Below are 14,896 nucleotides of genomic sequence, written 5' to 3' on the forward strand. Positions count from 1 at the left end.
AGATGCTGGCTCCAGTGACCTCTACGTGGGTCATTCCACTGGTGCAGTTCGGTTCTCTGACCTGGTCCAGGCAGGCTGAGGAAGCAGAGATGCCGTTGCTGCAGTTCCTACCACAGGGAATCGTTGGGAGGAATGACTCCTTCATATTTGTATTCATTCACCCGCTCACTAGTTACCGAGTGCTAGCTACAAGTCAGGTGCTGTGCTGGGTGCCAGGTATACAGTGGAGAGAGTTTGACGTAGTCACTGCTCTCAGGGGACTACACTCCAGGGGAGAAGATGGATGTCAAACCAATTTACACATCCTATTAAATAAGATAGCTTTGGCACAGAGTAAGGAGTCATAGCGAAGGAAGGTGATGGTACCTAATGTCTACTTAATATCTAATGGGCATCTGAGCATAACATACACAACACCTCCCAGCCTGCTCCTTCCCGTCTCAGTTCATGGCGATTCCACCTTCCCAGTCACTTAGGCCACGTGCATGTTGGCATCACCCTTCATAACCGTCTTTCTTGCATAGCCAGCATCCAACACTCTTGACTACCTACACTGCTCCCACTCTGGTCTATTTCTTACTTGGTTATTGCATCAGCCTCCTAACCTGATTCTTCTTTTTTTATGTGTTTTTACTCTTGTTTCTTTCTGTATAGCAGTCAGGTTCTCCAGTGACTTCTCATGTCATTCAGAGTATAAGGTAAAAGTCCTTGCGGTGTCCTAAGTGTTAAGCCCTACACGATCTGCCCGCCAACGTATCCTCTCTGTCCCTGTTACCTTCGGCTCCCCTCCCTCCCCTTCTGTGGCCACACTAGTTTCCTTAGGGTTCCCTGAACACAGAGCACTTACTAACTCTAGGGATTTTGCAAAGGCTGTTCCCTCTCCCTGGAATGACCTCCCCTAGCTGCCTGGCTCACTTATGTATTTTGGTCTATGTTCAAATGCCACTTTGTCAGAGGGGATTTATCTGACCTTCTTATATAAACTAGTGTCCCCTGTAGCTTTATATGCCCCTTAACCAGCTTCTTTGTGCTTCATAGAACGTATCACTACTTAATAAAACATGTGTCTATTTATTTCATTGTTTGTCTGTCTTCCCATCTCCTAGAATATGTTGCATGAGAACAGCAGCCTTATTTTCCATATCCCCACAAACTTGGACATAGTTGGCCTTCAATAAATATTTGTTGAGCAATTTATTAGATGTAATAAGAAACAGCATCCCACCAGCCCTAAAGCTTGGGGAAGTGGCCCAATTCCAATGACATTCAGCTCACTTCATCTCTCCCGCCGTCGTAATTGTCCTTCCTATTGCTTATTAATCACACATCTTTCTTTGCACACAACTACAAGAGGCTGAGTAGCTTATGCCCCACAGAGCTGCAGTTCCCTCGGCAACTCCTCTCCCTAATGATGATGGTCCAGAGTCTAGTTCAATGGGGTTAGTTCAGCAGGTGAGCCACATGTGTCTAGTCATTTGGGGGCTCTCCCCGCACCTGATTGTTTCAGGAGAAACTCAGTCCAACATCTGGGGCTCCAGCCAAAGAGGTCTTCCCGTGTGGGAGAATTGTGTGACCTAAAAGAAGCATGAGAGGGAGAAAATTCAGATCATCAGAAGCAAACCACAGCATTTCCTCTTTCATGCGACTCTTGACTGTCACCTATTGTACTTGGCATGCGTGTAGAATTTTAAGTAACGTCTGAATTTACTAACTGACCATTACTAATGGATGCTCCATTTACCAAAGGTACCTTGAGGTTCCTGTTAACCAGGAAACTTCCCTCGTACACGTCGGATAGAATTTAGGTCGCAGAAGTTCCATCTGCCTTTTACAACAGAGGCACCTGATGGAGATGTGATGAGCAGGGAGGCCTGACTTTTGATTCAGCTTTGCCACTCTTAGCCATATGATCTTGGACAAGCCCCTTGACCTCTCTGTGCTTGAATTTCTTTGCTTATAATCACTTAACCTATGGGGCTGTTGGGAGGACTCTTTGAGTCCTGCTTCTCTTGGTGCCCAGCATACAACAAAACCTCAACAGATAGTAAGCTCGAGGGCTGGAGAACACATCTAATTTGTTAAGGGGAATTCACCATCTTGTTCATGCGTTTCCGTATGCATGTTCCTACTAGGTGTTATGTCTGTGGATATATACATCGGCCACAATTTGTACCTTCAGTTTACAAGAAGCCAGTGTTGGGCGTGATTACTTACTATGCTCTGGGTGGCTGTCAGGGGCTGCTCTACGATCCTGGAACACATTTCAAATGACCATCCCTTGCAGTATTTTTCATGCCTGCAGATTCTGAGTTTTTGCGTTCTGTTTCCGTTTGCTGTCAGAGCATTTTTTAGCTTCTAACTTTGTGGATTCTAATTGCTTCTACTTTTTTTCCATAGCAAGGAAAGCATGTGGACAAAGGGCGTGAAGGACAAGGATAACAAATCCGGCTGTACCTGCTTAGCTGGCTGGATTGCCTTCCTTCTTATTTTGATGTGACATTGTTTGATTTCCCTGTTTGCAAACGTGCTGGTTGCTTCCCATCTTGCTAACCTCTTGATCATTTTCTTCCTTCAGCAAGAAAGAAAACAACCACCACCAAAACTTAATTTGCCATACAGTTTAATTGAATTTACAGCAGCTGTCACGAAGTAAGACAAAAACCTCACAAATATGAATACAGAGACTCCTAGGATTAGGTAACCTCTGAAGTTTTAAAATATTCTGCAAGGCATTTATTTGCAAATTGGACTCCATTTGCACATTTCATAAGCACAATACAAATGTATTATTTATCAGGTGGTCTAGGCATGCCTGTTCAAATGAATGTTTGCAAATTCAACCTTCATTTAAAAATCCTCATTGTAAATCCATTCCCCCAACTTGCAGGACAAATGGTCTTTTCAACCCTGCCTTTCCTGTTTTATTCAAAATACTCCAGTTTCCACACTGAGTGACCTTTCTCAGGATTATAGGCCTGTGGATTTGAAGAGAATGGCTTCCAATATATAAAATTACAAAATAATTTACCATGTCAAAATTGCCCATTCCCACTGAGTTGTATCTTATCTGTCCTTTCTATCACGACAATACCCATCCCAAAGATGATCTCGCAAGCCTTCAGGCAGAAGTGTAACCTCACACTTAGGCAACTTCAGTTGGGAATGACTCAGGAGTTGGGTGTTTCATGCCTTTGTAACTTGTCTAACCTTCATGGACAGGCCTGAGAAGAAACTGAATTTGAGTTGGTGCTGGTTCCTGGTGGTCTCAGACCCCATGGGCCAGAGAAAACCATACCTCTCAGTTCCGAGGTAATTGATGAGTGAATAATCCATGTAGGAGAAAACAAAATTAAATAAGCAGGTCATTGTTTGGCTTTTTGCCACTTGTGCTTTATAATTCACCATCCATTTTAAGTGCAGCAAGTAGGAGAGCTATTTTTTAATATGATTGCTGTCTTTGGTGAAAAGTAATTACAGGCAGAAAATGCTGAAAATAGAGGACTATTTGCTAAAGCATCTATCAGGGCTTCTTTTTTGCCAGATTTTTTTTTTTTTTTTTCAGGATGCTAGAAGGCACTTTTGTCCTTGTAAAACCACACAGTGTTCTCTGTATTATAGGGAGTGAGACACTGGTTTAATGACAAAGAGCTGGCCCTATATCCTGGCTCCCTTCTGCTTGCCCGTCATATCATGTATCCGAGCACTAGTTTTTATCCTGTGGCAAAAGCTTCCACCATGGGATTAAAGAGCTTCTTCTCCTTCTAGTCTAATTCAATTAAACACTCACTTCCTGACCTTTTAATAGGTGCCAAGAGATGTTTTAGGTTCTAAAGGTGAAAGGATAAATAAGACATAGGTCTTGCCCTTAAAGAATTCAGAGTCTATAAACAGAGATGTAAATAAAGAATTATAATGTAGTGCTATTTGTGCTTTGATACTTGACATTTTGGCTAAAGGTTGAACGTAGTCAGCCGGAAGATGAGTAAAATGTATTGTTCTAAACTGACGTACCTCTTAAAATCTAAAAATGACTGTTTTTTTTGTGGACGAAATACAAATGACTATGTAATTATGCAGAGATAACATCCTCTTTCTCCATTTGTGTATGGGGCATTGGATTCAGCTATAACTGAATAAAGAGTGGCTTCGACAAATTAAGCTGGATTTTTTTTCTGCCCTGAAAAGCCAGAGGCAGGCCATTGTTGTGTTGGTTCGGTGGCTTAAATATATCAGGGTCAAGGTCTCTGTGGTCCTTTTTCTTTGGAATACCAGAAGGCTACAATAGCTCCTGTCATCACATACTATTGCAGAAAGGACAAAGGGGAGCAATGGTAAATGGAGGAAAGGTGGCATCTGTATCATGAGACAAAAAATGCTTCCAGATACACCTAGGAGAGGCAGATATGAGTCACATGGCTGTCCCTAGCTGCAAGGGAGTCTATGATTCCAAGCGTGCTTGTTTGTTTGTTTTTCAAACAGGACAATGTGTAGCAGTGAACAAAATCAAGAATCTGTTAGTAAGATATAAGGAAGGGATGGATATTGCATAGGCAACCAGGAGTTTCTGACACATCATTTACCATAAGTATGAAGTAAAGAGATAATATGAAAGAGAGAATAACTATTTGAGGAGATAGAGTCTGCTGCAGGAGCTGGGGTTTGATATGGAAACAGTGATCTTGTTAGAAGCCAGAACTATATCATAAAATTGTTTTGATTTGGTATGTCATTTCAAAGTTAGTTTTATGTGAGTAAAGATCCTGGTCACCTGAATGATGTGATATGACGAGAAAAAAAATATTCATTGTGTCTAGAAATGGTCTTCTATAGTGACTTAAATTTCTACTCTCAGGAATCCTGTAAGAACTTGTTAAAGAATCTCTTATAATGCTATTAGTTATAAATGATAAAATAGTAACTCATGACTTAGAATAATGGGTTTCTCTGGTTAACACTGCCTTTTGCAGAAAACATAGTCTGAGGGAGCGGTATGGAGGATAAACACATTTCAGGCCACAGGGATGATACGATGCCATGGTGAGAATCCAGGAACTTCTTAAGGCAAATGAATGTTTTTATTGGATGGAAACAAGCAGGCAAAAAATTCTGATAGTGCCTGAGGGCAAAGGGATGTGGAATGTACACATAACCTAGTGGATTTCTTTTCCTTCTTTCTTCTTCCTTCCTTCCCTTTCCTTCTTCCCTCCTTCCTTCCTTCCTCCTTCCTTCCTTCCTTCCTTCCTTCCTTCCTTCCCTCCCTCCCTCCCTCCTTCCTTCCTTCCTTCCTCCCTCCCTCTCTCCCTCCCTCCTTCCCTCCTTCCCTCCCTCCCTCCTTCCCTCCCTCTCTCTCTCCTTCCAAGCCAGATGGCTTACTGATGAATTCTTCCACAAATTTAAGGAAGAAATAGTACCAATTACACACAAACTCTTCCAGAAAATTGAAGAGGGGTGAATAATTCCCAACTTATTCTGTGAGGTCAGCAGTCCCTGATACTAATTTCTCTCATGAATATAAATGCAAAAATTATAAACAAAATTTTAACAATTAAAATCTAACAGTATACAGAAAGCTAATACACCATGACCAAATGCAAGATTACTTTAACATTAAAAATTTAATTAACGTAATTGACTGGATAAATAAATTTTTTAAAAATTAATTAATTAATTAATTAATTATTTATGGCTGTGTTGGGTCTTTGTTTCTGTACGAGGGCTTTCTCTAGTTGTGGCAAGCGGGGGCCACTCTTCATCACGGTGCGCAGGCCTCTCACTATCGGGGCCTCTCTTGTTGCGGAGCACAGGCTCCAGACGCGCAGGCTCAGTAGTTGTGGCTCACGGGCCCAGCTGCTCCACGGCATGTGGGATCTTCCCAGACCAGGGCGCGAACCCGTGTCCCCTGCATTGGCAGGCAGATTCTCAACCACTGTGCCACCAGGGAAGCCCTAAATAAAATATTAAAAGAAAAAATGTGATCACCTCAATAGATGCAGAAAAAAATATTTCACAAAATTTAACAAGTATTCCTGATAAAAACTCTCAGCAAACTAGAAATAGAATGGAACTTCCTTAACCTGGTAAACAGATAAACCCATCTATGAAAAATCACCAATTAATATACTTAACGGTGAAAAGCTGAAAGACTTCCCCTTTAAGTTTAGGAACAAGACAAGCATATCTAATTGCACTGCTTTTGTTAAAATTTTTACAGGAGGTTTTAGCCAATGGAACAAGGCAAGAAAAATAAGACATAGTTAGCAACAAAGCACCAGAAAAGATACTTACTTAGGAAATTGCACATTTAAAACACAGTATACTGCTATATTCCCAGTAGAATGGCTAACAGTAAAACATCTGCCTATACAGTGGGCTGGTGAGGATGTGGAAGAACTGGACCTCTCAGATGTGTTGGTGATAACAATCATTTTAGAAAAAAATCACTTTAGATTGGCATTTCTTACAATTTTAAAAATACACTTAATGATAATACTCAACTATTCCATTCCTAGGTATTTACCCAAGAGAAATAAAAGCATATGCAAATACTTGTACATGAATGTTTCTAGCAGCTTTATTTATAATGACAAAAAATTGGAAGCAACCCAAACTCAGGTAATGGATCAACAAATTATAGCATATCCATATAAGGGAATGCTAGTCAGCAATAAAAAGAAATGAACTATTAACACACACAAAGATGTAGATTAATCTCAAAATAATTAGGCTGAGTGAAGGAAGTCAGAAAAAAATAGTACATATCATAGGGTAGCATTTATATAAAATTATAGAAAATACAAAGGAATGAATAGTAACAGTGAGCCGATCAGAGGTACCTGAGATTGGGGGTTGAGGGAGATGTGGGAAGCAAGAGCTGGAAAGAATGATTACAAAGACGCAGAAGAAATATTCTGGGGTTGTTGGCTGTGTTTATTGTATTGATTGGAGTGATGTTTGAAAGTGATGGTATATAACATGTCAAAACTTATCAAGTTGTGTATTCTAAATATGTCCAATTGATTAAAAGTCAAGTATACCTCCAAAAGATTTTTTAAAAGAGAGTGTAGAAAGGACTACAATAACCATCTATTAAGGCCTTATGATAAATATTAGAAAACAATTACAAAATAATAATCGTGTATAGGGAGAAGTTGAGCAAAACATGCTTTGATCTATGCTACTTTTTAATCCTATTCCCAAATGACATGCTAGGGTACACTGGAGAAGAATAACTGTCCTCTCATTTTCTCAATATCTAACACACAGATATTTACATCCATCTTCTTAAGGATGTTAGGCACCTCAATTTCCTTTGATTAGTAAAATGGAGTGAGATTTCCGGTCAGGCACATTGCAGCATTATTACTTATTTGAGAGTATAAAAACACTTTTCCTTTGTTCAGCAAGTAAATTCTTAGGATGTAGGATCAAAAGAACAATAAAAAATGAGTGGCTCCACTGTCTCGCCAATAGCCCAAGATTTCTTCCCCTCTTCCCTTCCTCACTCATCCAATCACCTTGAGTCCCTCTGGATTCTGCTTTCTTAATAATCAGTCAATATAGCCTCTCTCTTCCACCCCCTTGCCCTTTCTCCCATCAGATGGACTGTTTCGACCGTCAGTTTAGCCAATTAACAATTTGCTTGATTGTCAATTGAAATCATGCAGTGAATTAAACCCAGCAATATCAATCCAATGATGGTTTCAGTGTGACATCGCTAATGGTTTATTCAATCTGATGCAAAGGAAAATTTGATTTAAAAACCTGACGTATTTACCTTCACTGTTCCTGTTTCCATGTTCCTGGTCTTTATGAGCTCACTGGCAATTTGGGGATATAGAAGTGACCTATCTTTACTAAACACAGCAGCAGTTGCTGAAATGGAGCCATATATAAGGTGTTGAGGTATCAAGTAAAAAATGAAATCCTCTCTTCTATTAGTTTAAGTTTGGAGTCCCCTTATTTTTTTGTTGAAGTGTAGATGATTTACAATGTTGGGTTAATTTCTGCTGTACAGCAAAGTGACTCAGTTATATACATATACACATTCTTTTTTTACTTTATTTTATTTAAAAATATATTTTTAAACACATTTAAAAATTTTTATTTATTTTATTTATTTATTTTTGACTGTGTTGGGTCTTCGTTGCTGCACGCGGGCTTTCTCCAATTGTGGCGAGCCGGGGCCACTCTTCGTTGTGGTGCGTGGGCTTCCAATCGCGGTGGCCTCTCTTGTTGTGGAGCACGGGCTCCAGGCGCACGGGCTTCAGTAGTTGTGGCACACGGGCTTAGTTGCTCCACGGCATGTGGGATCTTCCCAGACCAGGGCTCGAACCCGTGTCCCCTGCATTGGCAGGCGGATTCTTAACCACTGCACCACCAGGGAAGTGCCTCTTTCTTTATTTTTAACTGTCTCTGAAGCAGCGGAGTCTCTCCTCTTTGAGATCAGGCATCCTAGTTAGAAAGATTTTTACACCAAGTTGTGGCTGGTGTGTTAGCGAGATATCCATTCACACTGTGAGCTTTTCTTAAGTCATCATGGTCTCCTCATGACAACACACTCAGAGAGAATTGCACAACTGTAGGCTCTTTCTACGTAGTTGACCACACATCTACAGCCTGTCTCAGAGCCAATTTCAAAATAGATTCTTCTCAGGGAAAATTTCTCTGGGCAAGAATCATCTCCCTCTCTTGTCTCTGTCTCTGGCTCTCTCTCTGCAGAAAGAAGCAGGCTGCTCATGCCAAGCCCGTGAAAACAACTCTTTACAGTGGCCTCCCAATCAATAAGGAGCTTTCTTTGCTGCATGTCACACCCTCTGTTCATTGTATTCCCCAGCCGAGTTGGCACAGAAGAGGCAGCACAAATGCTGGCCTCGACTCTGAAGGGCCCTGCTGGGGCAGTGCAAGAAAAAGAGCCAGTGCTGGGCGTCGGAGCTGTGGGATCTGGCTCCAACTCTGCTGTTAACTCACTGCATGGCTGTGCCCCCTCTGGACCCCAGTCCTCTGCTTTTAAATGAGGCGATTAGACCAAATGGCTCCAAGTGCTGATCAAATTCAGAAATCGGTTATTACATGATCCTAGAAAGAAGACAGGTGTGTGCCATCAGTGGGCTGACTGCCTGGCCTTCCAGTACGTGGGACTCAGGACCTTCCTGAGCCATAGTTGTGAGGAGAGGGGAATGAGCATCTTCTGGGATGTTTAGCTGTTGGATCTAGTAGAGAATGTTACTTATTGACAATGTTACCATAGCAGCTGGCGTGTCATTTGGTACCGAGGTTTAGGGTAATGGTCAAGGTATGCAATTTAAGAGAAATGCATTTTCCTTTCTCACCTTTGTCAACTTCATTCTCTCAGTCATCCTCTTTAGCAATTAGATGCACTTCCCTGAAGAACATTCATTAAATCCAGACAGGTATATTACCAACCCATGACCATGAGAGGTAGGCCGGTGGTAAAAGAAAATCTGGTATCAGAAATAAAATTGTCATCGTAGAGTCATAGGTCTGCAACATAAGTAACTTTACTGTGTTGTGAGTTGTCTCCCCTCTTGGGGCCTTGCTTCCTAATCTGTCAAATGGAAAGAATTGGACTAGGTGTTATCGAAGGTGTCATTCAGCTCAAATATTCTTGCCAGAGGTTTGCAAATTGGTGATACAGATATCATACATATTCAGTGTGCAGATGTGGTGTGTTTGCCCTATGTTGGGTCGGCCACTCACACAGTGTTCAAATTTGAATTGATTGACATTTAAATATTTTAGGTTTTCATGTAATGATCCAGATTTCTGGCTTCTTCTGAAAAACAAACAAAAACCCAGCCAATCTAATAACACTGGACTGAAATCCTCCATGGCAGCTTTTAGCTGGGGCAGAGTAGCTGTTGCCCTCTTTATACATGGCCTGGGTCCTCCAGGCCCCACCATCCCCACCATTTCTGAGGTGATCACTGACTCAGGTCATGTATCAACTCTACTGAGTATCTTACAGCTAGCCAGCCTTTCTCATCCTAACTGATCAAGGCATTTGTGTTTTCAGCTGCTGTCTAGCTCTTCTAGGATAGAGATGGCATGATCCAAACTCTCTTTACATCACTAATGCCATCATCTGGCAATGATCTTGGTAGAAGACGGAAACTGGGTCCAAAGACTGCCCTGGATGAGAAAACTGTCAATAACATTGGCTACCTTGACCTCTCATACTAATCAACTGAGCTCATGGGCCTAGGCAACCATATCTATGGGTGATGATTGGAAATGTCACTGTCACTGAATTGGTCACATGATCCCTTGCTCTGTAACTCTCAGCAAATCAGTTATTCTCTATGACTTGGTCTTTTCAAGTGTGAAACAAGTGGATTTACAATAAGCAACCTTCCCTCTAAAGCTAAAATTTCCGGAAGCAATATGAATACCTATACAAAGACCCATATTTTTAAAAAATTTTATTGAAGTATAGTTGATTTATAATGTGTTAATTTCTGCTGTACAGCAGATTCAGTTATATATATATATATACTCTTTTTCATATTCTTTTCCATTATGGTTTATCACAGGATATTGAATACAGTTCCCTGTGCTATACAGTAGGACCTTGTTGTTTATCCATTCTATATATACCAGTTTGCATCTGCTAATCCCAAACTCCCAGTCCTTCCCTCCCCCAATCCCCCTTGGCAACCACAAGTCTGTTCTCTATGTCTGTGAGTCTGTTTCTGTTTCGTAGATAAGCTCATTTGTGTCATATTTTAGATTCCATATATAAGTGATATCATATGGTATTTGTCTTTCTATTTCTGACTTACTTTGCTTAGTATGATCATCTCTAGGTCCATCCATGTTGCTGCAAATGAAAAGGCCCATATTTAAATCTGCCTCTGTGTGTGTGTGTGTGTGTGTGTGTGTGTGTGTTTCAGAGTTGTATATGTCTGCTTATTTTTAGGCACATGTTTTGTGACAATAGGTACAGAGTCTACACCTAGAATCAAAACTAGTGACATAGGAAATGCACTACGACAAAAATCAGGAAGTACTTCATCTGTAGCTGGTATTCCCTAAGAGACAGATGCAGTCCCAGATACAACAGCAGAATTGGCAGTTTAGAGAGGGCCAGTGACGACTCACAAGGAAGAGTAAGAACTTATCAAAGAATGCCTAATGCTAAAATCCAAGGCCAGAGCTAGAAGTACCAGAAAGGATCAGCAATAGGACCGTGCGTGTGACCTTTCTGTGCACTAATAAATGCTGCCAAATGCCTTTCTTCTTCCCTCCCAGCTGCTAATTTTATTGGGAACGTGTAGCCCTGTATAGTCTTAGAGGAGACACAAGTACTTTAATAATTGACATCTGAAACTGTATTCCAGCTCAGCCTTCCAAACAAGACTCGAGTTCAAGCTGTGCAACCTCTCTGGGCCTACGGGCTCTAACTATTAGATGGGCAGGCTGACCTTGGCACACTGGGAATATTGGGATTTCATGGGCAGGCTGACTTTGGCAGAGTGGGAATATGGAACTCAGACAGCCTGGGTGGAAATCCCAGCTTTGCCATGTCCTAGGTATCACCTCAGATGAGTTATGAAAACTTCCTAGCTCTCAGTTTCTTCACCTGTAAAATGGGGTTCTCATGGTATCCTCCTCACAGATTTGTGTGAGAATGGGATAATTCATTTAAAGTATTTAGCGCAGTGCCTACTTCATAGCAACTAGCTGAAATGTGCTCAGCTAACGTTCTTCTCCTTTTTTGTTTTTTTAACTATTGAACATTTTAGACCCCTTGCCAATAATAATCTTCTTTATTAAGTTGTTTATGCTGAGTGCCTTCAAAATCTACAACTCTGAGCGATGGGTACTATAATTATTATTGCCACTTTTAAAAAGGGAAAACACAGACTCATTATGTTTGGGAACTTGCGTCAGGTCAGAGCAAAACTAAATACAAACCCCATCTGACTGCAAAGTGTAGGCTCCGAATGATGACCCTGTGCTGCTTCCATCCAACGCGCCATCAGCAACAGTGAGGAAAGCAGATGGGGAAGAATTCTGCTCTCAAGCGGCTTGAGTGAATGCGTGTTTCCATGTAGGAGTTCAGGAAAAATCTGTCGTGGACGGTGAGGGTGGCTGCTTAGTTCTGTGTGTGTTTTCAAAAGGTCAGTTTGGTTTTGATATTTGATTTTTTTTCCTGCTAATATAATCATTCTTAAATCGATAATCTTTCCCAAAATCTGACGATGCAATGTTCCCCTTAATTGTAAAATCTAGTAGAATTGAAGGGAACTTCCATATGTTGTTGAGAAGTAAACTGTCACCACTGCTATCCAAAAATGTTCTGGAAAGTGCCATTTTGACTTGAATATATGTATATTAATAAATGTGTATATAATATATATATATATTAGTATATGCATTAGTATTGGATGCGTATATGTTTGGAAACTGGAAGTCATAGCAAGCCAGAAAATGTAACCCTACCAAAGGTCCAATTCAAATTTGAAACAGAAATCTCCATGGAACAAAACAGGCCCTGTTTGTCAGAACTGACTCCCCAGCCCTGCGTTAGCCAGCACGCCCACTCCCCATCGCCAATGTTTTTTTGCTTTCCTCTACTCTCCAGTCAGCTCCGACTCTGGCAAGCAGTCAAGAAGGGAACAAGAGAGATGGAAGTTCTCTGAGTATCTGACCCCTTACTGGCCGTTCAGCCATGCAAGCTGTGCAACCAGTTTAAAAAAAAAAAATAAGTTGCCTTTCTTTTCCTCTCTCCCCTCTGACAAACTGCCTCTTTCTCCCTCCACCATCACAGAAGGAAAACAATGGCGAGCCTTAGTGTTCCCATGAAAAGGGGCAGTCACACCCTGCAGGCCTGCTGTCACTGCTCCAGGATGCTGCCAGGGGCCGAGAAGGGACAACTCCGATTGCTCCAGCTCAGACTGGTCCTGGCATGGTCGGATGGAGGAGCCAGAGCAGGGATTTGCAGCCGGACGCCATACTTGCAGACCGGGCATCCTCCCAGGACCCACTAGGGTCTCCTCTCCCCAAGATGATACCTGGTGTGCAAGTCTCCTTTTAGAAGTGCATAGATTACACTCCGTGTTTCTTTCCTTATTGGCCTTTTAAGGACAACTGGGAGCCCTTACCTAACCCAAAGTGTCTCCCTGTGTGCCTTGCAGGAATTGGGGCGTTTACCCAGGACACACTATGGTGCTTCAGCCAAGTGAAAGGCACTATGGAGACTGGAACCACGGAAGGTAGGAGAAAGCTCCTGCTCCCCTTTTTCTTGCCTCCTTGGGGTTTGTGCTGGTTCCAGATTTGAAATGTTCATCTTTGTGTCCATGAATGTAAGTCCCCACACATCCCAGAATAGCGTTCTGAGCTAGTAATGGATTTAATCATCTTTTTCTACCTTTTTTTTTTTTTTTCTGTTGAAGCTTATTTCATTCCCACCAGTGAGGCAGCACTGAAACGAACTTTCAGTGAAATAGGTTGGCAGTGAGAGGGGCTAAACTACGCAAGTCTTGTTCCAGGATGGTCTGTTAGCTCTGTAGAATTCTGAAAGCAAACATTTCAAGATGGTCAGACGTTCACCTCGTCCTTCCATTCTGTGTTGAAGATGACTTGCTGCTATATATGAAACACATGGGGAAAATGAAGAATTCAAGTCTGACTTGAATATAAACTGTGGGTACATTGAGTCCCACTATCAGCGTATAATTTCCTTTCTGACTCTCAAGAGAGTTTCCTATTCCAGGTCCTTTACCTGGGAAATGCATTCCTTTTCCTCCTCCTGAAGAAATTGCGTTTAATTCTCTTCATTTTCCTCCCTTATAAGCCTGAGCTTGGAGACTTTCAAGACTCTCCCAAAGGATGTCTGCATTTCAAAATAGCTTAGTGATAGGCAACTGGAAGGAACTAGAATAGCACTTCTGGGTGTTTTAAATCAAGGTTCAGCTGTTGTGGCAGAATGTAGTAAGGGTTGCCTGAAACAGACTGTACTAAATTGGTGGTAGGTATAGATACCAGATGTGGTATAAGACAGGTCTAAAACTAATATTAATGAATGAGGATGTGAATAGTTGACAGAGTTGAACTTGAATATGGAAACTAACATGCATAAATGCATGTAAACTTTTGGGTCATTCTATAGCATTTTAATTATGAATAAAAAATTATTTAAGTAAAAATTATTTGATCTGCAATCTTGCTATAATTCATTTTTAGAAACTCGATATAATTAATGGTGGATATCTCAAAACCAAGTGATTTATGATTAAAGAGTGAGAAAAAGCACACTAACATAATGACTAAATCTATAGAGTTATAGTTTTGTATAATATCTTCTATTTTTCAGATGCACAATCAAATGAAGCTTTACAAACAATTCTCATAAAGCCCCTATGAAGTAGACAGAGCAGGATTTACTAGACCCATTTATGTTCATCTAATCAAAAATATTTGTGAGTGTCTTCTATATGGCAGCACTGACCTAGGCATTAGAAAAAAAGGAAGGGAAAAAAAAATGACTTACTCCCTAACCTCATGAATCTTAAGAAAACTGAAGCTCAAGTTAATCAGTTGTTTTAAATCTTGGCTTTGATTCAAAATCACTTGCATTTTTAAAATAATAGTGACTTCCAGATCCTCCAAGAGGTACTGAGTTAGAGGTTTGAGTATCAGGGTGATGCAGTGTATTTTAATGAGCTCACCCAGATGATCCCGATGTTGTGGACTGGCTTTGGGGACCACCAGGCTAGATGACTTCTTCCAGGTTATCCATTATTCTCAGACTCTGGACTTAAATCTTGTCTTTGTGACTGGCTCCCCACCTACTGTAAGGGTTCTGAGTGTCTACTCAAGCCATAGCTCTTATCAGTTGAGGACTTACTGTGTAGTGATTACTCTAATAAGTGCT

General features: G+C 41.1%; 1 protein-coding gene across 4 annotated transcripts in view; it reads left to right on the plus strand.

Moving 5' to 3' along the window:
* The window catches only part of PPP2R2B (protein phosphatase 2 regulatory subunit Bbeta), a 689,017-nt gene that overhangs the window by 208,012 nt on the left and 466,109 nt on the right, over window positions 1-14,896 (plus strand). For 2 of the 4 annotated variants that reach the window (XM_082454200.1, XM_082454205.1), the window contains exon 3: window positions 13,158-13,235. In XM_082454200.1, the coding sequence (XP_082310326.1) occupies window positions 13,186-13,235 (50 nt within the window). In that variant the 5' untranslated portion in view covers window positions 13,158-13,185. Of the gene's footprint in view, window positions 1-12,859; window positions 13,038-13,157; window positions 13,236-14,896 lie in introns of those variants that run through there. The other 2 variants (XM_082454201.1, XM_082454198.1) reach the window with 2 other exon arrangements.

Source organism: Balaenoptera physalus (assembly GCF_965194825.1).
Source record: "Balaenoptera physalus genome assembly, chromosome: 3".
NCBI classification, from domain to species: domain Eukaryota; kingdom Metazoa; phylum Chordata; class Mammalia; order Artiodactyla; family Balaenopteridae; genus Balaenoptera; species Balaenoptera physalus.